This window comes from Chelmon rostratus, chromosome 21 (assembly GCF_017976325.1).
Source record: "Chelmon rostratus isolate fCheRos1 chromosome 21, fCheRos1.pri, whole genome shotgun sequence".
NCBI classification, from domain to species: domain Eukaryota; kingdom Metazoa; phylum Chordata; class Actinopteri; order Chaetodontiformes; family Chaetodontidae; genus Chelmon; species Chelmon rostratus.
In genome coordinates this window covers 9,114,099-9,136,648 of record NC_055678.1, presented here as the reverse complement: position 1 = coordinate 9,136,648, position 22,550 = coordinate 9,114,099, and the positions used below count along the sequence as shown (strand labels likewise).

The 22,550-nt window shown below is 40.5% G+C and overlaps 5 protein-coding genes across 6 annotated transcripts; 2 read left to right on the top strand and 3 right to left on the bottom strand.

Annotated features, from left to right (window-relative positions):
• Positions 1-213: 213 nt before the first annotated feature.
• LOC121624819 (dual specificity phosphatase 29-like) lies at positions 214-2,843 on the bottom strand. Its single transcript, XM_041962737.1, has 3 exons — positions 2,674-2,843; positions 1,414-1,634; positions 214-633 (listed from the first exon to the last, which is right to left on the bottom strand). Exons 1-3 carry the CDS (start codon positions 2,826-2,828, stop codon positions 407-409), a joined length of 603 nt encoding a protein of 200 aa, XP_041818671.1. The 5' UTR covers positions 2,829-2,843; the 3' UTR covers positions 214-406.
• A 3,779-nt stretch (positions 2,844-6,622) lies between these two features.
• On the bottom strand, positions 6,623-8,563 carry LOC121624821 (dual specificity protein phosphatase 13-like). Its single transcript, XM_041962739.1, has 3 exons — positions 8,436-8,563; positions 8,045-8,262; positions 6,623-7,489 (listed from the first exon to the last, which is right to left on the bottom strand). Exons 1-3 carry the CDS (start codon positions 8,561-8,563, stop codon positions 7,278-7,280), a joined length of 558 nt encoding a protein of 185 aa, XP_041818673.1. The 3' UTR covers positions 6,623-7,277.
• Positions 8,564-10,650: 2,087 nt separating this feature from the next.
• LOC121624816 (dual specificity protein phosphatase 13-like) lies at positions 10,651-11,571 on the bottom strand. Its single transcript, XM_041962735.1, is given in 4 exon segments — positions 10,651-10,843; positions 10,980-11,210; positions 11,311-11,492; positions 11,494-11,571. Coding segments are annotated over 4 exon segments (684 nt in total).
• A 305-nt stretch (positions 11,572-11,876) lies between these two features.
• Positions 11,877-16,702, top strand: LOC121624815 (sphingomyelin synthase-related protein 1-like). Its single transcript, XM_041962734.1, has 6 exons — positions 11,877-12,049; positions 12,930-13,505; positions 13,951-14,046; positions 14,126-14,243; positions 14,341-14,491; positions 14,986-16,702. The coding sequence occupies exons 2-6, from the start codon at positions 12,949-12,951 to the stop codon at positions 15,288-15,290; spliced, it is 1,227 nt and encodes a 408-aa protein (XP_041818668.1). The 5' UTR covers positions 11,877-12,049; positions 12,930-12,948; the 3' UTR covers positions 15,291-16,702.
• A 921-nt stretch (positions 16,703-17,623) lies between these two features.
• Positions 17,624-22,491, top strand: LOC121624661 (voltage-dependent anion-selective channel protein 2-like). 2 transcript variants are annotated; one of them, XM_041962466.1, is made up of 9 exons: positions 17,624-17,738; positions 18,722-18,792; positions 18,920-18,969; positions 19,437-19,589; positions 19,678-19,730; positions 19,829-20,056; positions 20,231-20,381; positions 21,510-21,567; positions 21,663-22,491. In XM_041962466.1, the coding sequence occupies exons 2-9, from the start codon at positions 18,726-18,728 to the stop codon at positions 21,752-21,754; spliced, it is 852 nt and encodes a 283-aa protein (XP_041818400.1). In that variant the 5' UTR covers positions 17,624-17,738; positions 18,722-18,725; the 3' UTR covers positions 21,755-22,491. The 2 variants fall into 2 exon arrangements, with proteins under 2 accessions (XP_041818400.1, XP_041818402.1); XM_041962468.1 differs by lacking the exon at positions 17,624-17,738 and having other exon boundaries at positions 18,745-18,826.
• Positions 22,492-22,550: the final 59 nt, after the last annotated feature.

The following is a 22,550-nucleotide window of genomic DNA, read 5'->3' as shown; positions in this document are numbered from 1 at the left end:
TCCCAAAATGTTGAACTGTTCCTTTTAGGGATTTGTCAAACGTTGAGAAAACAGCAGATGACAAGACAACAACACTGCAAAGCCCATTTAGTAGCTGCTCTTTCTTAATAGCTGTTGTGTTTATTGTAAAGAAGTATATGTCACCCAGTGCAACGTCATGGCTCAGACAATTCTTTTTTTAGGATAAAGTCATTGTTTGTTGTGATCTTCAAATAATATTTATTCATTGCAATAAAAAGCCTTTAATGGAGTATAAGTCACTTTAAATTCTTAACAAAAAATAGAATTTAATCATACAAAGAAAAGATAATCTACACTCATATCATCGTTGTAATATCTACTCAAAACACAGATACTGGCAGGAGGAAGCAATATAATCCAGATTTATAGCCTGATAGATTTTATCTCAAGTCCGCCTGTTGACACTGCAGCTCCTCGATGATCCCTGATAGTGCAGCTCCTTGTCCAGCTGTCGCAACTGCTCCAGGAAACCATCGTTAGGGCAGATGTTCCTGTTGGCGCTGACAGCTTTGATCGCGTCCACCAGCGTCATGTTCTCGTGGATCATCAGGTAGGCCAGAACCAAGGTGGACGAGCGGCTGAGACCCATCGCGCAGTGGACAAACACCTTACCTGCCAATCAGCGGAAGACAAAACCTCACTTCCTGCATGTCAGAGCACAGCTCAGCCATCCTCTACCAGCTCCTTTTCTGTGTTTACAAGCACGCAATGACTGGATTATTGTGGTGAACTTTATTCTGGTGTCTAATTTGTTACTCCTCTGTGGATTAAAAACCATGCACATCACAGAGAGGAGTGCTTCTAACTCCTGACTAAAAGTTTCCAACAATGTTGCAACAAATGTTTCTACACACGGTAATCCCTGGTTCCTTATCGGGCCTGAGGATTAGGGGGCATAGGAGCGCGTAATTGAACTGTCTTGGCGTCTGTGTATTTCTGCCGGGGATTACTGTAGGCCCCGCCACACACTGGAGCCCCCGATCAGCCAGCGTGTGAATGAGGAGGCCTCATATTATTACTGTCATGTCAGATACCGGCTTCACTTTGCATAACAGGCCAGGCAGGCACAGGCCACAAACATAATTGTGTAATTTCCATGTCCAATAAAAGTGTTGCTTACAAATTACCAGGGCAATCCATTTAAAACCAATTTTCCTGGCCGAGGTCTGAGCTTATGAGAAGATTACCGTGGGGGAAAGATATTAGCTTGATATTATGTTTAGTGTTTGATTTGCATTTTAATGACTAATACAACTGGGGGGTGGGGGGCATAATGGGAATTGACTGACAAATGTTTCTGTTTCTTTGCCTTGCAGAAACAAAAAAAAAAAAAAAACATCCTCCCAGAGTTAAGTGATGAGAAGTACCTTGAGCACGGTGAGGGCTGCTCACCTGTGGGCGAGCTCAAAGCGTTCTTGATGAAACTGGCGGCCGAATAAAAGAAGGGACTCAGGTTAAAGGACGGCATGTCGAAAGCTTCCACTCCATGATAAGTGATGTTGGTGTCTCGGTAGAAGCTGGGCCCTGTGTTCACGTTGAACTTCCCGTCAGCGGCGTTAAGCACATGGGTGATGTGGTGAGCCTGGAGAGCCCTCTTGTCTTTGGCTGCATACCTAAAAAGAAAAAAAGCATAATTATCTGTCCGGTGCAGATTAGTCGTTCCTATGAGAGCAGTTCATGATTGTAAACAACACATATGACCACTGCACAATAAGGAATGCTTATAAATTAATAAGTGGTTGTCATATTTAGCATTAATAAAACATTTACTAATGCCTTATAGATAATTAATAAGCTGTATGATGCATTAATTAGAAGAGCTTTTATGTTGCCAAGTTGTGGACCCACTTTATAAGTTATATTGGTTTAGATAGATTTTTAAGGCTCTAAAACCCAAATAACAACAACCAATAAATAATTCATTGGCGCAACTTTCCTTCACAGAAATAATACATGTATAACAGTTGACAGTTGCTGCTTCTAGAGAGACCAGTTGCTGTTTAATTTTTTAAACGCTACTTTAAACAGCACAAATGAAATTTATTTCAGCTCCGTCGTATTTGCATGTCAACGGAAACCCAATTATCTTTACGTGGGCAGCTGAAACATTCGGCTAGCTGTTGTCTGTTTGGGCGGACCAGCTCTGCATCTCCTGGAAACAGTTTGTATTTAGCACGTTGGCTCGCTAGCATGTTCACATGCTAGTGCTACATCCATTGCTAATTTGTGTGAAGTTAGGACTTTAATGTGCTGATGTTTAGCATATAGCTTAATGTTTGTTATTGTGTTAGCATACATAGGGTTAGCATAGTACCATGGTAATGTTTAGCATATAGCCTAATGTTTATGTTAATATGTTAGCATATGTAGGGTTAGTGCAGTACCATGCAAATGTTTAACATATAGCCAAATGTTTATGTTAATATGTTAGCATATGTAGGGTTAGTGCAGTACCGTGCTAATGTTTAGCATATTTGTCTGACAAATGCTGAAAACTTGAGGGCTTCATTAGGAAATTTCATTTGTTTACACGTGGGTTCAAAACCTGGCAACCCAAAAGTGCTGTAGCACTTAGCATTGATTTGAATTCTGGCCTGATTCATTGGTGACAAGGCATGGAGTTAGAAAGTTTTTTTTCTGTTCTGGTCTCACATGTCTCCAATATAGATTCTGGGCTGAACTTCATCCAGATGGCTGCTGGTCCCTTTCTTTGTCCACATCAGCCTCTGGAGCTCTGAAGCCGGGGGGGTCTCGTACCTGCCGTCTGCCCCCTCAGGGCTCGCCAAGCAGCTGAGGCCTCTGGGCATGTCTGGATGCTCCACTTCTGCTTTTACAACCTGTCGAATAGAAGTACCACATGATATTCCAGCAGAGTTTAACCAGCGGGTCTGCTGAACCAACAGAACTTGTCGGTGCTATGACATTTGGAGCACAATGAGTGCTAAGGAGTCATTAAAAGGGTCGGAAATGTTGTTTTCTTCACCTTGCTCATCCACAGTTTAAGACAGGAAATGCGGATACAGTTTCAGGCATGTTCCTGTAAATGCTGAACAATTGAACATGATTTCTAATTGGCTTTACTGAATTAAGAGCCTCACTTTAGTTACCACTGAAAGAGAAATGCAGTAGTGAGGACTGCTAATTCGGACATCAGGTATACAGGCCTGTAGCCTTTAAATTTATACATATGCCAATAAATGCACTCCACACAGGCAAAGGACCACAAGAACACATAAGTACAAGATGACCTTATGATGCTCTCATTATTTTATCTACAGTTCAGTAGCACTTGGTGGGTTTATTTTTCTCCAGAGATACAGAAAATTGGTATTCAAGGCCTGTAAACATCAGCTTTTCATTTCCTGCAGGCAAGTCTAACCTGTGCATTTACAATTTATACACTGGGCTGTAGAGAGACTTACACTATGGGTACTGTATACATTAGCATCCATTTAGGCAGCTGTGTGATTCTGCTCCAGGCTGAGGACGTACGAACGATGTGTATGCATTGTTATAGTAAAGAAACCGATGGCGGCTCAGCTTCTTATTTGCATTCTGCTGGTGTGTGGAGACATAATGTGGCATTCGGGGTTCGGAGACTTATTGTCGTGTCCACGGGGATGAGTCATTGAGACCAAATCTGTTTCAGTGACCTTTTGTTAAGCTGCCGTGGCATATGGAGGTGCACTCAAACATCATGATGCCTTTATCCGTCTCTGCATGTGCATGGTTGCATGTGTGCCACTCAGAGCATGTGCATGCAAGAGGAGCTGCGTCTGACCCGGCATATGTTCCATGCATATGAGTCTGTGAGTCATGAAGGCAGAGTAAAGTGTGTCTTTGCACAAGTACAACATGTGCCCAGAGTACCTGGAGGCTCTTCTTTCTCTTCATTGATCTATAAGTACAACCCTTCCCTCCCTCCCACCGTTAGGGCAGAGAACTGATTTCCCTGGTGCACATGTTGAGCTGCAGCGCTGCTTTCATAGCCTCCCCCCTTAGGCTAACCTGTCCTTCCTGCTCTACTTCTGTGTAATTAAAGATGCTATGTATGGGAAAGTGCCCACGGTTAACATGGAGGGCAAATAAAAATGGCTTTTTACCTCCTCTGGGCCTTTTCCTGGTGGTTTTATGAATTACACTTCTCTCTTTAGCCTTTTGGATGTGGCTGGGATTTGTGAGCAAATTAATAAACGGACAAAATGTGGTAATCCATCAGGCAATGCAGAATCATCACAGTGAATACTCATTTCTAAAAGTGCTTTAGAAACATGTTTACCTTGCAAACAAAGGTATACAGTACAATAAATCCATACACTGTAGTTTATAGACACTGTACACACTAATAAATATTTTCCACTATGGACCTCTATCTGCAATAAATTCGTAAGAACACATTGTTAGTAGACACTTGCCTTGGCTGGAAACGTTGCTTTTCAAGGTCTCTCTGTTCAAGCGCTACATGTAGGTCGACAGCACAACTGTCTGCGTTCTCCTTGGTAATCTACCCTGCAACCTTTTTTGCTATTTTAACATCTGAATCTCAGCCCAAAATAATTCTGGCATCATCTTCTGCATTCCTTAAAGGTTACCCGAGCTGCCAGCGCAGGAGGGAGGATAGGACACGGCTTTTTTCAATAGCAAGAGAATTAGATCAGTGTTGCTGCACTTGAGCTTAAATCTGACACAGTCTTTGCTGAGATTCCTCTCTACAGCGAGGTGTGTTTAAATCAGCACCCGGACATTTGGTCAAGTCAGGAGTTTCTGATCTCTCTTGCTTTATGTGTGGATCATTTAGTGAATGAGAGCACATGAGCCGATATAAGGTTTATCTCAATAGATTTCAACACAGCATCAGAAAAAAAACACTTGCAATATAGACATATCTTGGCTAAAGCATTGAAATAATATGTTGAAAAGAATTACTTAAAGAAGAACATATGTACAAACAATGCGAACATTTTTTTTTTATCATTCTGCAAAACTTTCTTTCATATTTCTTGTATCCAAATAAAATAGGCAAGGATAAAACCATTATATTGAAATTGGAAGTCTAATACAACTCCTGCATATAATTCAGTGTATTTTTCCACATGCTGCTGTTTTATTCCATAATATTCGGAGGACTTATTCAAAATGAACTGGTGAAGATTCAAATGTGTGTTTGTGTGCATGTGTGTGTGTGATATAGTGAGTTTGAGAGATAATGATTTATGCCAGGTTGGAATCACTGCTGTCAAACTATATTTCAGATGAATCTGTGTATCTTTTTGTGTTTGACATTTCTAATGTTTCTGCAGATGACATTCAAAAGAGCTGGAAACCTTTGATGCACAGTGCAGGGTTGATCAGCTCAAACCAGCTTGATGAATACACCAAAGGAGCTTCACACTGTGAGCACTGATCGGTGCAGAGACAGACGCTGTGGTTGATTCCCATTTTGTTGGCTCGAAGAAACGTGTCCTGTCTCTCCTGAGTCCTCGACAGAGTTTAGAAAAATTATGCGTTGTGAAACATTTTCCATAAAACATTTGGTCCATTCTGCTGTAAAACAAAGTGGGGTGCTGAAGAAAAAAAAACAACTCTCGTCTTACATGAATGAGAAGTAAAGACTTAACTGAAAAACATGAAAAGCCCTAAAATCTTCTTATTGTTAGTGTTCATTGTTCAATTTTGACTTTACGTTACATTAAGTTTTAATTTGTTCTGCAAACAACCCGTCTTTTTGTTAAGACATTCTTAACACTACTACCTCCAAAAAGATAAAAAAGCCTAAAAAGTCTATGGTAACAATGCAATGCTGTCTTCCATCCTGAGGCCAAAAATGTAAAGCTTGGCCTCATGGTGGCGCCAGAGGAAAGGCCATGTTGTAGCTACTTTAATTATTGCCACACCTCACAGCCATGGATGTATCATAAAATTATAAGATTAAAAAATATAAGCTCTTATACTGTATCCACGGGCTCAGCTGCTCTTCGTTTCTTCAGCTTTCGTGCTGTATCAGCCTCAACTGTACTTTGGCTCAGTTGTGCAGTGAGATAAATGCTAGCATGTGCTAGCGTGTTCACATGCTTTTTTACATGCTTGCTAACGACTAGTGTACCGGATGCTAACATGCTGCTCGAATATAGCATTAACAATAGGATGTCAGCATGCTAGCAACATGCTAATTTGCTAATGTTTAGCATGTCATCTTTAGTATGTTAGGGTGTTAACATGGATGCAGCCTAACGTGTTGCCGGGTTAACGTGCCTGCAACCATCATGTTTCCATGTTAACAATTAGCTTACTGGACATTAACATGCCATTAGAATCTAACTTATACAATAACATATCAGCTTGCTAACAACATATTGATTTGCTGATGTTTAACATATAACCTTTAGTATGTTAGCATGTTAACATAGGTGTAGCCTAACATGTTCTAGTGTGTTAACATGCCTACAACTATCATGCTTCCTTGCATGTTAACAGCAAGCTTAGTGGATGGTGACATTCTGCTAGAATTTTACTTTTACAATTGCATGTCACTATGCTAACAACATGTTACTTTGCTAATATTCAGCATGTGTATGTTAGCGTGTCTACATGGGTGTAGCCTACTTGCCATGTATCATGCTCATGTTTAGCATGTGTATGTTAACGTGTTTACATGGGTGTAGCCTAACATGTGCTCGCGTGTTAACATGCCTACAACTATCATGCTTCCTTGCATGTTAACAGCAAGCTTAGTGGATGGTGACATTCTGCTAGAATTTTACTTTTACAATAGCATGTCACTATGCTAACAACATGTTAATTTGCTAATGTTCAGCATATGTACGTTAGGGTGTTAACATGGGTGTAGCCTACATGCCATGTTAACATGCTAATGTTTAGCAAGATGGTGTAACATGCGAATATTAAGCATAACACGAAGAAGGCAAAATGTGCTGCAACTTTGCAGCAGTTATCAATGTTAATGTTAAATTAGTGTCATAAGTTATTTAATTATGTTATTTAACAATCTATTAAAAATCTGAGGGCTGATATAAATGCATTATGTGTTCAGTTTTCCCCTTCTTTTTTCTTGTTATAATAGCATGAAAAATTAGTGTGAATCTCAAAGGATAATTAAACTTGACAAACAACAAACAAATTTCACGACAGTCCATTAGCTGTAGGGATATTTCACCAGGAGCAACAGACAGACAGGCATCACCATCCCTAGAAACCACGCTCCTGTGGCTAAGAAGTGTACTTAGTACTTCTTGTGATCACAGGATCACACATGTTTTCTTTTTTCTCGTCAGCTGCAAATCCAGATCAAGCAGCAAAGCCAGGAAATTCCTGTTGGGGTAGATGGCTCTCTTCTGGATCAATTTCTGCAAAGCGTGTTTGAGCGGGAGGTGACGGTAGATCATGAGGTATGCTAACACCAAAGTCGATGAGCGGCTCATTCCCATGATGCAGTGCACCAGAACTTTCCCTGCAGAACAGACAGGACGGAGGGGAAGGGGATGTGACGGAAGGATTAGCGAGAGGCCTCAGTCTTATTAATATCATACATGGCTGCCCGTCTCACGCTGTGGCCTTTCTTTTTTCCTGCTGTGAGCTAAAAATAGTTCCCACAATTCATTGCCTTTGTTCATTTAAGGTCCCTTTGCAGACTGGGCCTGACTGTCTCTTTAATCCCAACTCGTCCTCTGCTTGATAGCTTCTCCGAAAAGAGCCATGGTCACATTATAGACTTAAATTCTGCAAGGTAAGACCCTTATTATTACTGCTGGCTGCAAATACACTTAAATACCATTACAAGGTGGGTTACATTGTGGTGACATTGAAAGGACGGCATGATGGGAGAATTTGAGTAGGTGGGTTTATTAAGGATTAAAGGAGTGACATAAAAGATGTGCAGAAATGAAAAAAACTACCATATTTTTTTGCAGCAAATTACTCAGCCTAGCTACCGATTGATATAGTTAGAGCTCACTGTTCAGAAATATGATAATTCTTGTGAAAATGAAGCATCGAGGACTCTTACCATCAGGTGACTTCAGAGCTTTATGAATGAAATCAGCTGCAGGCTGGAAGTAAACATCCAGATCAAAGTATGTTGAGTCATCTGCTGGAATGCCACAATACACAAAGCCGTTGCCATAAAAGCTTTGGTTCCCTATGCTGCCTCGCTTGGAGTGTGCAGCGTTTAATACATGAGTTATACCTAACTTCAGCAAGGCAGCCTTGTTTTGGGCTACTGCCCTAGCAAGACAAAGAGACAGAAAGAGGTTCAAGACATATGTGAATGCTGAGCATCGCAGCACAGAGTAGAACAACACAATTATTTGTAAAAGAGTACAAGTAACAGGTTTCACGTTTCCATACAGGGCAAACTCACTAAGTCAGGTTTAATTTGAAATAAAATGCATACTTACACATTCCCGATGTATATTTTTGGCCAGACCTCGTCAACTTCATTCAGATGTAGTTTACACGAGTCCAAAACCTTCTGCAGATCCTTCACGGTCAGATATTCTTTCCTCTTGTCTTTCAGGGCTGACATTTTAAGTCCAAATGCCCCGTCTTGGATCGATTACTGGTCCAAATGTTTGTTATATCAAAGCGGTTCCCGTCAGCTCCGGCTCAGGATGATCTGTGCGAGCAGGTGTTTATCTGCTGTCACTGGACAGCTACCCAATTTAGTGCTTAACCTAGCGTGTAGTCTTACTCGTGCAGAGGGCAGAACAACAAACAGAGCAGCCCGGGCTCTGCTTTTCACACCGCTGAGGGACTCTAATTTAATAAGCCTCAAACAGAGATGAACCATTTCATAAAACAGTGATAATTAGATGTAATTAAGGACAGAATGTTTAAGTATTGCTTATGATGACAGAAAGTCCAATGTGATGCAGCATTCATGGAATGGAAATGCTGAAACAGCTTCATGTGGCTACTTTACTGCTCTGACACGGATGTCTTGTGAAAGCAAATTGGCTGAAAAGGAGTTAAAAACCAAGCTTTGCCGTTGGCTGCACATGACAACAAACAGCCCTCACACTGCTGCAAATGTCTCTTTTAACCCTCCTGTTATGCTGCAGGTCAATTTCACCCGTTTCAGCTTTTTAAGTGGAAGAAAAACATAATTAACCTCTCTTTTAAGGCATGAAATGTAATGACTTCTCTTCATTCAGGGTCATGTGTGTGTACGTAAAACGTGGATGCGGTGGTGTGTTGTGAAAAGTCAGTACTGATGTTGTGCACAAAATCAGTCAATAAAGGTCTGCGGGTCATTCTGACCTGGAGACAGTTATCGATTGATTATTTAAAGTGCTGCTTCTGCTTATTGATCAATGTACGGTAGCGTATGTGGTGGGAACAAATCCCACCTGATATGTCTGTAATACTTATACTTATAAAAAAGATCCATACCTGCTGCTTAATGTGTGATTCTGGTGCGATCCAGATGCAGCTTTAGTTTGACAAACTGTAGTCATGTACGTTCCTGTGTGGGAAGAGCCTGGGTTCATCATGTGTGGATAAGCCTTGTGTGTGAGAAGCTGTTTTCTAAGCATTTTAAGCACTTTTCTGAGAGAGACACTTAATAGTGAGGTTTACCAGGCAAGAAGAATGATGTTTTACTTAGAAGAGCTCATGTAAGAGATGTTTCTGGGTTATGGGCTTAAATACTTTACAAATTAGCAAGTGTGCACAACAAGAACACCAGTTGTTTTTTGTCTTAAGAACCTGATGGGTTGCAGCCATGATTTTAGAAATACTGAAGTCACGAGTACAAATTCTTCCCCAGTGCAACTCAACACACCAACGATTTTAGAGAGTTTAGACAAGGTGGCAAATAACCCCAAAATGAATTTGATGATGTTTTTCCTGAGAATTAAAACTTCAGTGATAAAATTTCACAACATATTTATTCATTCAAGAGTTAAATTATGTTTTAGATAAATTTTAAAACATACACATGAAGTTGTTGTGTCCCAACATTTCACCCTGTTTTAAAGCATTTACTATTAATGCACATGCACCTCCATCATTCACAGGTGTGTTGCATGCTAGTCATAGGTGCTTCATAGGTTGTCATTAATAATCACTTTAAAATGTCCTAAACTCTAACTACAACTGCATTATTCTGTTATAAACCACCTATTGACTGTTTATAAATGGTAATTCAAGGGATTGAATCAAAATAAAGTGGTACCAACATGACCTAATACAGAACAAAAAGAGCAATATGTAACAAATGAAATAAAGAAATTTGAAAGTTAATTATGATGCTTTTTGTGAAAGTGTGCAGCAGGGTCGCAATTGTTTTTCAACATAATGCAAAGGCTAAATAAGTCATTTCGTCTCGCGTTCAGTCTTAAAATTGATTCTGCCTAAGGATGTGTTGATTACACTGATCTCCTATGAATATAAGGGTCAATATCCTGTGAACAGGCAGCATGATTCACATCAGGCACAGCACCAGAGTTAATGAAAATACATTTGATTCAATACCTTTGTTGAAACAAACTGATTAAAGTCAACGTACACTATCTCCTTCCACTGGCAGTTGCTGAATCCTTCATTTATCTTGAGGAAAACAGGCGTTTGAGGTTCTGTAAATTAGAAAATCTATAAGGTGCAGGGGATTACTCAGGATGTCTTGCACAGTTTCATATCCAAAGCACGAAGCTGTTTGAGGAAGCCTCTGTTTGGGAAAATCCACCTGTGCTCTTTGACCTTATTGATGGCCTCTAGTAGGGTGTGATGGTGGTGGATCATTAGGTAGGCCAGGACGAGGGAGGCAGATCTGCTCACTCCAACAGCACAGTGGACAAAACCCGAGCTGGTCAAGAAGAAGAAAAAGATTACAATGAGCATAAAGCATGAGATGATACTGGGATTTTATTGTGGATAAGATGATGGGCGTGCAGAGAGGCCTGCACAGTCTGAGATAAAACTGAGTGACAATAAAGCAACACGATGGGTATTTACCACCTGCTGTGTCAAGTGCACTCTGAATGTACTCAGCAGCGGGAAAGAAGTAGCGAGAGAGGTCAAAGGATGGTGAGTCATCAGCAGGCACTCCATAATAATCCACAGTGGAGCCGTAGAAGTCACGACTCCCCTGACAGTGCATCCTCCCATGAGCCACATTCACAACATGAGTGATTCCCATCTTCCATAGACTGTAGCGATCATTGGCCACTGACCTGTGGACAAAGGAAACAGGAGGATTATGATTAAAAAAAAACACAGAAAGAAACAATCTGGGATTATTTTTATTTTACCGTCAAGAGAAATGTCACTTACATGTCGCCAATGAATAGGTTAGGCCAGACTTCATCCACATGATTGCCAAACCTTTTTCCTCCATACAAAACCTTCACTAAGTCTTTAACAGAAGGAGTGGCAGGGGAAACTGCGTTGCTGTCGTGTAGATTGTTCATAGTTGACTGCATGAACATTTATAGTTACCTGCATAACAAAATGCTACTCTGAAAAAACCCATTTGTATGATTTTCTTCTCCCAACATTTATTTTCAAACTCTGTTGAGCCTTTACTACAACCATGTTGGTATTGACAGGGACAGGTGTCCCTGTTCTAAAATTAATTCGGTGACCCATATTCTAAATGTCAGCCTCACACCTCCAAATTTTTATGAAGCACATTTTATGTTCAGCTACGATTTCTAATTTTGTGGCTTTTAGCTGCCCAAGGAATTACTTGCTTTTCCTCTTCACAGCCACAATACTGTAGAATTAAACACGCTGCAGTATCCACGTTTCACCAGTAGGTGTCAACGTTGGCCAGCTGGAGCCAAACCACATGAAGCGGATCTTTTTTACGTGCGCAGCTAATCCAGACATTACCGCATTCTGTTGTCAACAAATGCTAACCAGCGCGAAGCCAAGGCGAAATGATTTCCAGCAAGCCCTTGTTATTTCAGCAAATGCTAATACGATTTCTCCAGATTCTTGTGAGATGCCTTTTAGTTAGCTAGCTGCATAAACAAGTTTCTGTGTCGTCCTCTGTTACATCTCAGTCCGGGTGAGTGGGGGTAATGCGCACGCATTGATCAAGGCTAATAAGTAGCTTGCTAGCTAACGCTAGCTAGAGCAGAATTAGCCTGCTGGGGCAGGGTTGTTGTGATAGAAGAAAGGATGCTTTCGCTTGTTTTCGTGTCAGCCTCAGACATGCTTTCGATTGCGTGCACCGTCAACTGCCAGGCCGGCTAGTTATCTTGAAAGACGTGAATAGTATTAGCTCCTGGCCCCACCTTAGTGATAGCCGGTGATGTGGATTATTGCAGGTAGCTGTTTTAAATGGACAAGTTCCTGTCCGCCTGTAGCTACAGTGCCACAATATGTAATCCCTTAACAGATAGAATGCTAACGTTGTATGAATGTCTTTACAATCGTTGGATCAGACTACAAAGATTATTCTTTTCAGTGTGTAGGATAGTGTCAGCTACAAATAAGATTGGGGATAATAACAAACATGTCTTTATCCATGTCAGTCTCCTCAGTCTTAAAGTCAGTATCTGGCCTGGGGAATTTGTCTGCTCCTTCACCTAAATTTTTAGGTGTGGTTTCCATTGTGTAAACTTATCTGAGCAAACTCTGGCCAGAGTCTTGCCTCACATAGTTGCTCAAGTTGTGAATGCTCAGCCTCCCTTTGTAGCTCAGAGATCATCTTAAGCTTGTTCATCACTTATGATTTTGTCATAAAGTGAAGTTATATTCTGTCTATGCAACAGTCCACTATGTGGGTGGTTTAGAATGTGTATTGCTGATTCAGTAGATATGAAGAGTGCCTACTTCTTATGATTCCTTTGTTTGCTGGTGAGGAAGTCAGTACGGAACAGACAGTAAGGGAGAGTCCAGTTGTTAGAGTTGCACTTAATTTTTTTTTATGTGCTTGTCTTCAGCCTTCAGAGCGAGGAGGAAATGACACAGCTGAGTGTCCGTCGCTGGACGCCCAAACACGTCGCCAAGTGGCTGAAGGAAGAGGGCTTCTGTGACTATGTGGACCTGCTGTGCAACAAGCACCGACTGGACGGCACCAGTCTGCTCGCCCTCAGCGAGTATGACCTCCGCTCGCCACCTCTGGAGCTCAAGGTGCTGGGGGACATCAAACGGCTGATGGTGTCCATCCGCAAACTCCAGAAACAGAACTTAGACGTGTTGGAGGAGCTCGGATTGCCGTTTGATGGCCACTCTCCTACAGGCTCCGGAGGCAGTTTGGACTGGCTGTGTAATGGAGACTCAGGCAGGGATTGTGATAGCACTGACACAGCACCAGTGGGAGAGGAGTATCACCAGTACACTAATGGGAAGTACAAGCAGCAGACGAGGCGCCTGGATCCAGAGTATTGGAAAACAGTGCTCAGCTCCATCTATGTGGTGTTTGTGTTTGGGTTCACGTCCTTTGTCATGGTTATAGTGCATGAGAGGGTGCCTGACATGCGCACATACCCTCCACTGCCAGATATTTTCCTCGACAGGTGAGTGTGTGACAGCTAAGGCACTCTTCAGCCTTCTTTTCTGACCTGGGGCATTGGGTAGCCTTCAAAAAAACAACAAAAACAGTCAGCTGTGAAATTCCAAAGAGACAGTACAACAAAAATATACATTTTCGGAACATCACACCAGATGGTGGACATTATAATTGCCCTACTTCCTTGTAGCATGTTTCTATTATTGTCCTCACATATTCCTGATGGGCTAGCTTTGGTTCAAAGAGATCTTTGAGTGTTTTCTAAAGCGACCTACTTTGTAATGTGGCCCGTTGTTTATGACCAGCCTTGAACTTTTCATGGAATTTTTTAGTTTACTGGGAAATGTAATTTCACGGAAATGCTTGTTAGGGTTTTTTTTTTGTGTTTTAGGATCAGTATTTTCGACACCTGACCGCTAACATCTTTCTTTTCTTTTTTTTCGTTCAAACAGTGTGCCTAGAATACCGTGGGCCTTTGCCATGGCTGAAGCATGTGGAGTAATCCTCTGTAATATCTGGTTGCTGGTTCTGCTGCTCCACAAGCACAGGTAGAGTCTTTCACGTCAGTTGCCACTGCAGGGACTGTGCTGTAGGATACACGGGTTAACTGTTTCTCCCGACTTGTAGGTCCATCCTTTTGCGACGCATGTGCAGCCTCATGGGGACGGTGTTCATGCTGCGCTGTATTACAATGTTTGTCACTTCCCTCTCTGTGCCAGGACAGCACCTGCAATGCTCAGGAAAGGTAACATGATGCATTTCTTGTATATCAGGTCTGAAACACTACATCCTGTTTTTGAAAGGTTACAGTACTGACAATTTCAGTTCTCCTCTCCTTCTAGATCTATGGTGACATGTGGGCCAAACTGCAGCGAGCTGTCGCTATCTGGAGCGGTTTTGGGATGACCCTGACAGGAGTTCATACATGTGGTGACTACATGTTCAGCGGCCACACTGTGGTCCTTACCATGCTCAACTTCTTTGTCACAGAGTGTGAGTAGTCTCAGTCTGAGGTCACTTTTGTTTTACATTAAGTGGAAAACAGAACCAGCTTTATACTTCAAAAGCCCCTTAAACTTTATATGTTAAAGGCCTAGTGTGTAGGATTTAGAGGCGTGTAGTGACCCTCCCTTACTGTGGCCAAGAAAAACACAGAAGACATTTAACAATTTTGATCAGATTTCAGTCACATTCATTCATGAAAATTATGGGAACTTAATTACAATTTTTTGACATTAGAGTAGTAAATCATGAGGAAGACATATAGAGGAAGAAACGGTGTAACCATATTTAGCAATGTTGTCCCATTGTCGCCATCCAGTGTCCTTCACTGGTATTACAACTGAAATGAAAACTAGCCTTCCTCAGTCCCACCTGGATAGAAGTAGTAGATTTTTGGATGGTGCACTAAAACTCCAAACACCAACAACAGCACCAACAATCAATACTGCTGAATGTGTCCTCAACTGTTTTTTCTCATTAAACAGACACTCCACGAAGCTGGAACTTCATTCACACATTGTCCTGGGTCCTGAATCTCTTTGGCATCTTCTTCATCCTGGCTGCACATGAACACTACTCCATTGACGTGTTCATAGCGTTCTACATCACTACCAGACTCTTCCTGTACTACCACACTCTGGCCAACACCCGGGCCTACCAGCAGAGTCGACGAGCTCGCATCTGGTTCCCCATGTTCTCCTTCTTTGAGTGCAATGTGAACGGGCCGGTCCCCAACGAGTACTGCTGGCCCTTCTCGAGACCTGCGGTGATGAGAAGGCTGATTGGATAATGAGCAGCATCAGTCAGACACTTCTTAGCTTGTGCTGTTTCTGTGTCTGCTTTGTCAAGTTGCCAACTGAGGCGGTGTGTGTGTTATCTTCATCAACAAAGACAACTGATGTGATCCTGTTAGCACTGAGGCCTGATGGGATACACAGAGCCATACGTTCTTATATTCTGAGACCCGCTTCCCCTGTCACCATTTTTAGGCGGATAGAACAAAAACCACAAAACCCTACATTCATTCGTTTGAAAAAGTGAACACAGTGGAGATACCGTGCCTCCGCGTTGGTTGCTTATTTTCCTCTAAAGTGATACCATTTTATGTAGCATGAAATGCATTTGTTAGTACCTCACAACTTCAAAACATACCTGTCTGTTAGAGTATTTGGTTAGCACACGATAGAAAGAAGCCACATCAAAAAATTCTCAGGCAGTGTACCCAGCAACCACAATTTCATTTTAAAGTTTGGATTCTTGACTGAAAGTTTCGTCTTACCTCCCACTGTGGAATTTATCAAAACATAAGACTATGGACCACTGTTAAAGCAATATATAAATTCTACATTTCATACAGTATTGAGAAACACATCTGTCTTTTTCATTCCGTGAGATTATGCTTACATTTTGACAGTATTACTAAATGTTGACAGAGTAATTCATGGATCACTGAAACAAACAGTACAACAGATCTTTGTTGATATTGTTCACTTATTTCTGCCTTTTCCCTACCAGACCTAGAAAAGATGCAGTGAAGGAAATTATCTAAATATTATTAGCCAAAAAAAATGGAGTCAAAGATCTTTTTTTCCACCTGTCTTAAGTATAATTCCATTTGCCAATTACCTTGAGTGTTACAAAAGATTTCTCTGTGTAGAAATGTCCCAAATCTTTCATGTTTACTGTTGGATAGTTGTATAGTGCTTTTTTAAAAATCATCATAGCGTGTAAATGACCAGACTTGTGTAGGATTTGAGCTTTCCCTGATGATAATCTTTAACATTAAACTGTAGTAATAGTTCTTCAAAAGGACTCTTAAATTTGTATGTATTTTGTTTATATTAATTTATTTAATTTTGTAAATGTCAATAGGTATTTTTATATTTCATATACGGTGTTATAGCAACATGCACATGGAAAAATATGTTTACAGTTGCTCTTAACTATGTATTTGTTTGAAACACAATGTGCTTTTTAAGTGTAATGTTGATTTCAGGTTGGCCTCTGCATTTCATCGAGTGAAACTTGCCACATGTTGTCATTGATTTGGTCATTACAGCATGTTCAAAACATGATTATTCTGAAAGGAGTTGACAGACTGCAACACATCCTTTCATTGTGGAATGATGCTGCTGTGTACATGTCCTCCTGCAAAGCCACATTACTCGTTTCATGTCTCGTTCAGTCATTTCCATCAATAAAGAGCTGAAATCGAAGACCAGATATTTTGTATTTTTCTCACTCATTACACAGCTACATAAGGAATGTCTATTATAGTTTGATATTATAGAAATTGTCGAAAGCTAAAAACAGCAAGCGTCGAATGGTAATGGACATGTAAATACTTGAGAAATGTTGTGTCAGTAATGAAGTAATTTAAGTTTCTGGAAGGTTGTTTTGGCCAACTAATTGTCATATATTGTCTTTTGAGAAGCAAAAATAATGTGCACATTCTGTGAAAGTTTTACAAGGAATTTATACTCTGTTTTAATAGTAATAATAATTCTCAACTTTATTTGTATAGTACTGTCATACAAGAAATGCAGTTCAAAGTGCTTTACAACAAAGAAATCACATACACCAAGTACTTCACATAAAAAGACTTAATGAACATAAAAACGGATATAAAATTATATAAAATATGAAAGAGAATAAAACTCACTATTAATTAAAAGATGATTATTAAGATTTCGTTTTTCTATGTAATAGTTTAATTTAGGTCCACATAATATAAGATAGTTACATAAGAGCTATGGCCTGACACCGTGGCAAACTTTGGCCAGATTTGACAGTAATTAACTGATGATTAATTCAGAAAATATGAAAAATACTAAAACTACTAAGTACACTGTCATTTTTGTTTCATCATAGTAATAAGTAAAAGGTAAGCCACATTAGCGTATTGGTTACTATGGCGATTTAGAGGGCTTTCACATGCCGGTGTACTGGTGTCACACGTTTGACACGGCAAATATTGACTTTCACAAATAACAACAATTACATATAATGCTGCCAAACCGTATAGCAAATACCTAACCAACTGACTAAGAATTACGGAATTGTCATCTCGCTCCGATTTCACACAGGCACACAGTAAACAGCTAAACTTCGGGTCCTGCGGCGCCGAGGTCAGGAGGGTGTTTGTTGCGGTGTCTCCTCCATATCGTCCTACACCGGTCCCTGCCGCCTTTCCTGCCTCACAAGTTCACAGCAACATCACCAACAACACTAATACTCGGTAAGTGGATGGCCGTGTAATAACTGGGGTTGTTCATAATGTATTTTGTTGAAATGTCAGCAAGATGGTTATCAAGCATCCCATTTGCTAGCTAGAAAACGCCCCATACCATTCTCATGTGTTCAAACTCCTTCAAAATAACGTTACTGAAGCAGGCACCGGTCACAGTATAATATTTCTTATCACTGGCAGAGTTTCGTACCTCTTTGAATAGTACAAAGGCCGATTGAGCAATCTTCAATTGCGTATGCATCTAATTACCAGAAAATCCTTCTAATTTCAGATAAGTTTCAGCATTATTCCCCATTTTATACAAAATGCTATTCTACAAACGGCTGCTTTGATAATTATATTCATGCAGAAATGATGGCAGTGGTGAAGAGAAAGAGACATATTTAATGGTATTTTGCCAGGTGTGCTGTTGCTGGTTACTGTAAGCAGACAGTCTCAGACAAGCCTCTAACCTTGACAGTGAGGAGGCGTGACATCAGAATCTGAGAGTCATGGAGACCGTGTGACTCAAGTGCTGCAGGTGTCTGACAAGACAAATGTCTTAAGAACCAAGCAGTTTATAACTATTCAATAGAATACATGTAGGCTTCTTCACACTGCAAGAAATACAATTCTGGTGAGGAAATACTGTCCTCATATTTTTTCCACCATTATTGTTTTAGTTGTTAGCCCATAAATAAGCAATTTTAAGTAAATTGAGTATAAAAGTAGTACATTGTAATAGATTTAAGTTGGCTATAATGCGCAAATTCCCAGAAAAGATCCTGAGGACATGATCTCAGCATCCTCATTGGTAGTTACAGCCCTGGTTTTAGTTAAACTTCAAAATTCTTGTTCTTTTAAAGACTTCACCGGTTTGCAGCTGCATATTGTTCTCACTTTTCTGTACACATGCTTACTTTCAATCAACAAGTGCACTTACGGTCCTTTTGTCACCATTTACACTCTCTGAAATGTCCTTTTTCTGACAGCAAAATGGCAGTTCCTCCAGCATATGCAGACCTTGGAAAATCAGCAAAGGACATCTTCAATAAGGGATATGGTAACTGGAAGCAAGCTAAAAGGCAGTTTTATAAGTGTGTATTTATTGCCCCTCAGAGGACAGGCCGGCTGTTTGAAATGCACCACCCAGCTCAGAAAGTAGTCCCTCACTGTCCTTGTCCTTGCAGGTTTTGGGCTGGTTAAGCTTGATGTGAAGACAAAGTCTTCAAGCGGAGTGGTGAGTTCAGCTGTTACTATAAATATACATAGTGCATTGCAGGTATTATCAGTTGATTTTTGGTTATCACAGGTATAATGATATTATAGGTTGGCTGAAAGTAGCAAATGCAGCACAGAAATGCCTAATACATTTTCTAGGTATTTCAGAAACATAGTTTATCCATCAGAGAGCACAGAAAAGTTTATTTTTCAGCTGTAAAATTCTGTGTTCAGTACATATCATATGTCACAATCCATTTTTAATAACCAACTTTTAGTTCATATTATGTGTTTATGTTTAGAAATACGTTTCGGATGATAGAAGATTAGAAAAAAAAATCTACTAACTGTGTATTAGTGTCTGTATTTTACTATATTTACTCCATCTCAACTGTAGTGTACTGTAGTGATCGTGGATAAACTTCTACAACCTGCTGTGCTGTTTCCAGGACAGGTATAATTAATTTCCTCTTGTATTCACTTCAGGAGTTTAAAACGTCCGGCTCATCCAACGTAGACACCAGCAAGGTCACCGGAACCCTGGAGACCAAGTACAAGTGGGCTGAGTATGGGCTGACATTCACAGAGAAGTGGACCACAGAAAACACACTCGGAACAGAAATTTGTGTTGAGGATCAGGTAAATTGAAAACTCTGCTATGTTGCTGATCATCTGACAAATTAAACAGCTATAAATTAAATGTGACTGATGAAATAATCTTCTTTAGATCACCAAAGGGCTGAAACTTACTTTTGACACGACATTTTCACCAAATACTGGGTAAGTTACAGTTTGTATCTTAATCATAAAATCATGACTTGCAATCATTGCATCAAGAACGTCCTTCAAACTTCACTTAATTTTCTTTTATTTCACAGCAAGAAGAGTGGCAAGGTCAAGACGGCTTATAAAAGGGAATACCTTAATGCCGGCGTGGATGTAGATTTAGATTTTGCTGGTCCTACAATCCATGGAGCAGCTGTAGCCGGCTACGAGGGCTGGCTGGCTGGCTACCAGATGACCTTTGACACAGCCAAATCCAAGATGACCCAGAGCAACTTTGCCGTTGGTTACAAGACCGGGGACTTCCAGCTCCACACCAATGTGTACGTTTGGGGAAGAGCAAATATTTGAACTAAGCAATATGAGTGACTTAACTGTACAGTAACAAAAAGCTTTTCAAAGGACTCACTGATCTTTGACCATGTGGTATTTTGGTCAGGTAAAACTGTTTAAGGAATACTGACATGCAGGTGATAGTGCACTTTTTTCTCTCTTAGGAATGATGGTTCAGAGTTTGGTGGATCCATTTACCAGAAGGTAAACGACAAACTGGAGACTGCTGTGAATCTTGCCTGGACAGCAGGCAGCAACGGCACTCGCTTTGGCATTGCTGCAAAATACCAGTTAGACTCTAGTGCCTCCATATCAGTAAGTATCTTTCTTTACCTCCCCAAAGCAAGTTATGTTTCCTCTCCTGTTTGCCAGCGGGTGTCTTAAACATGTGTTAACAGTTCAGTGAAAATGTATTTGGAAGGAACAATTGACTGATGTTTGTGTGGATTTTTAACATTTCGATTGGACATTTTTTATTTACACTTTTTTCTCATGGACTATTTTTTACTTACTGATATTTTAAGTACATACAGTAAATCACATGATAAATATAGTGTGCATAAGGGCTCTCATCCAACGTAGACACCAGCAAGGTCACCGGAACCCTGGAGACCTGTTGTGTGCATAAGGGCCAGAGCCCTTATGCACACAACAGAAGGCAGCAGCTCAGTCTGTCAAAATTAAAGCAGCGAGCAGCAACGCTGCTTCACAAAGGGGGGCAAAGTCACTCTAGCTAGTTCAGTTCTGTTTAAAGGAGTTGTGAGATCAATCACACACTTGTTTTATCATCACAAAGCCTGCAGCATTTCAATAACTGCACACTCTCCAGACAGTTTAATTAGGATTGCTCAGTTAAAGAGTTATGACTGAATCAATATTGCACTTCAGATTTTGGCTCATACTTGCCCCTCGAGCACGCACACCAAAACCGCTGTCATTCTGTTTGTTCTGTTTTGGAATTTTTGGCGCCTCCTATGGGTTAGGCAGGGAATGCTTTTGTAGCCCTATTCCTAAACACACCCTGAAAACGTGTATCAGGATTTCCGATGACTGGACAAATCATCAACAATTTATGCCCATTTTCTTGCTAAGCTCTGGCTGATTTATAATAGAAACGTGTATCTCAGCCCTGCAATGCTGTATGCTGATTTTGGTGTTGATACAGTAAAAATCCAACATGGTCTTTTCATATTATTGTTTCTCAAAAAATTCAGGATGGCAGAAAATCCACTTTTTTGGTCCTTTTTGTAAAGCACATTGAGCTCAACCTGTGTGTCAAATGTCAAGTTGATCAGACTTATGGTGTGAGGGTTGTGGCCTTTCCAGAATAGAATTTTTGGGCCTTAATTACAGCGCCACCATCTGACCGATTGTTTAGCATTACAGGTAGTACTATATACACTCTTGGAATGCCGGTGTAATGATTTAATGCGTATTCTCCAGGCCAAGGTTAATAATGCCAGCTTGGTAGGAATTGGATACACCCAGACACTGCGGCCTGGTAAGAACTATCTGTAGTCTAATATACAATTTAAAACATCTACAAACACATTGGGCCTCTTTTTCAGTAACTTATACTATATATTTGTATTTCAGGTATGAAACTACTCCTCTCTGCACTGGTGGATGGGAAGAATATCAATGCTGGTGGTCACAAACTTGGTCTGGGCCTGGAGCTGGAGGCATGAGGGTCTGCTCCACCAGTCCATAGGAGGAATAGGAATATCAGCTGAATCTAACCCTGAGTGTTCCTGTCTGGTCAGCAACAGATATTTTCAAGCCAAAACAAAAACGAAGCCCAGTTCTTAAGCACTGTTAAGATGGAAACCTTTCCACCAGCCTCCTTTTATTGTGGTCACAGTAACCAGTCATGTTTTAATCACATATATTTATAAATCAGCCACTCCTTATGCCAATTTATCCTCTATAATGGTAGAAAAACCCTCTGCTGAGTGCACGATGTCCTGGAATGGTTTCACAAATCAAAACCTTGTTATTTTGCTGAAGTGTGATAACGTAGAATGTAAATCTGAGCTGTTATTTTGCACAGTAGAATATATCTTTATTTAAGCTCTTTCTCCCTTGTTTTATTTGCACACTTTATTTGTATTTTGGTAGTGATGCACTGCCTGTTGGAAGTTACTCCAACAAAATATGCTTATCAAGGTCGAAGCCAACCTTTTGGCTGCTCTTCACTTATCTTTCTAGAGAGGCTTAATTGTGCTGTGTGATGAGTTTGAGCACCTGCTTCTAAGCTGCAAGACAATGCTAAATGGATTTTCCTTTCCTCAGTGTGACTCGAGTGAAAGAGTACGTGAGTGAATCATCCACTTTTCTTCCCATTTTTGAGAACTGTGACACTAATCAGGAAGCAGTTTGTGTGTTGGCGTGTGTCTAACCTTTGCAATAAAGTCCTGAAACCAACTATCATCCTGTCCTGTAATTTGACAATAATACATAATTAGCATGGTATAAGTTTGGTAA

What these genes read in the sequence shown, in the direction of transcription:
- LOC121624819 (XM_041962737.1), bottom strand. Translation starts at nt 2,828, where the DNA reads ATGCCCAGAGGCCTCAGCTGCTTGGCGAGCCCTGAGGGGGCAGACGGC. An exon ending in AGAATCTATATTGGAGACAT is followed by an intron (nt 1,635 to 2,673) that starts GTGAGACCAGAA and finishes TTTTCTTTTTAG; the next exon opens with GTATGCAGCCAAAGACAAGA. An exon ending in CGCTTTGAGCTCGCCCACAG is followed by an intron (nt 634 to 1,413) that starts GTGAGCAGCCCT and finishes GCTGATTGGCAG; the next exon opens with GTAAGGTGTTTGTCCACTGC.
- LOC121624821 (XM_041962739.1), bottom strand. Translation starts at nt 8,563, where the DNA reads ATGTCAGCCCTGAAAGACAAGAGGAAAGAATATCTGACCGTGAAGGAT. An exon ending in AAAATATACATCGGGAATGT is followed by an intron (nt 8,263 to 8,435) that starts GTAAGTATGCAT and finishes TTGTCTTGCTAG; the next exon opens with GGCAGTAGCCCAAAACAAGG. An exon ending in AGCTCTGAAGTCACCTGATG is followed by an intron (nt 7,490 to 8,044) that starts GTAAGAGTCCTC and finishes TCTGTTCTGCAG; the next exon opens with GGAAAGTTCTGGTGCACTGC.
- LOC121624815 (XM_041962734.1), top strand. Translation starts at nt 12,949, where the DNA reads ATGACACAGCTGAGTGTCCGTCGCTGGACGCCCAAACACGTCGCCAAG. An exon ending in CTGCTGCTCCACAAGCACAG is followed by an intron (nt 14,047 to 14,125) that starts GTAGAGTCTTTC and finishes CCCGACTTGTAG; the next exon opens with GTCCATCCTTTTGCGACGCA. An exon ending in CAACTTCTTTGTCACAGAGT is followed by an intron (nt 14,492 to 14,985) that starts GTGAGTAGTCTC and finishes CTCATTAAACAG; the next exon opens with ACACTCCACGAAGCTGGAAC.
- LOC121624661 (XM_041962468.1), top strand. Translation starts at nt 18,745, where the DNA reads ATGCAGACCTTGGAAAATCAGCAAAGGACATCTTCAATAAGGGATATG. An exon ending in AAATTTGTGTTGAGGATCAG is followed by an intron (nt 19,590 to 19,677) that starts GTAAATTGAAAA and finishes AATCTTCTTTAG; the next exon opens with ATCACCAAAGGGCTGAAACT. An exon ending in ACATTTTCACCAAATACTGG is followed by an intron (nt 19,731 to 19,828) that starts GTAAGTTACAGT and finishes TTTATTTCACAG; the next exon opens with CAAGAAGAGTGGCAAGGTCA.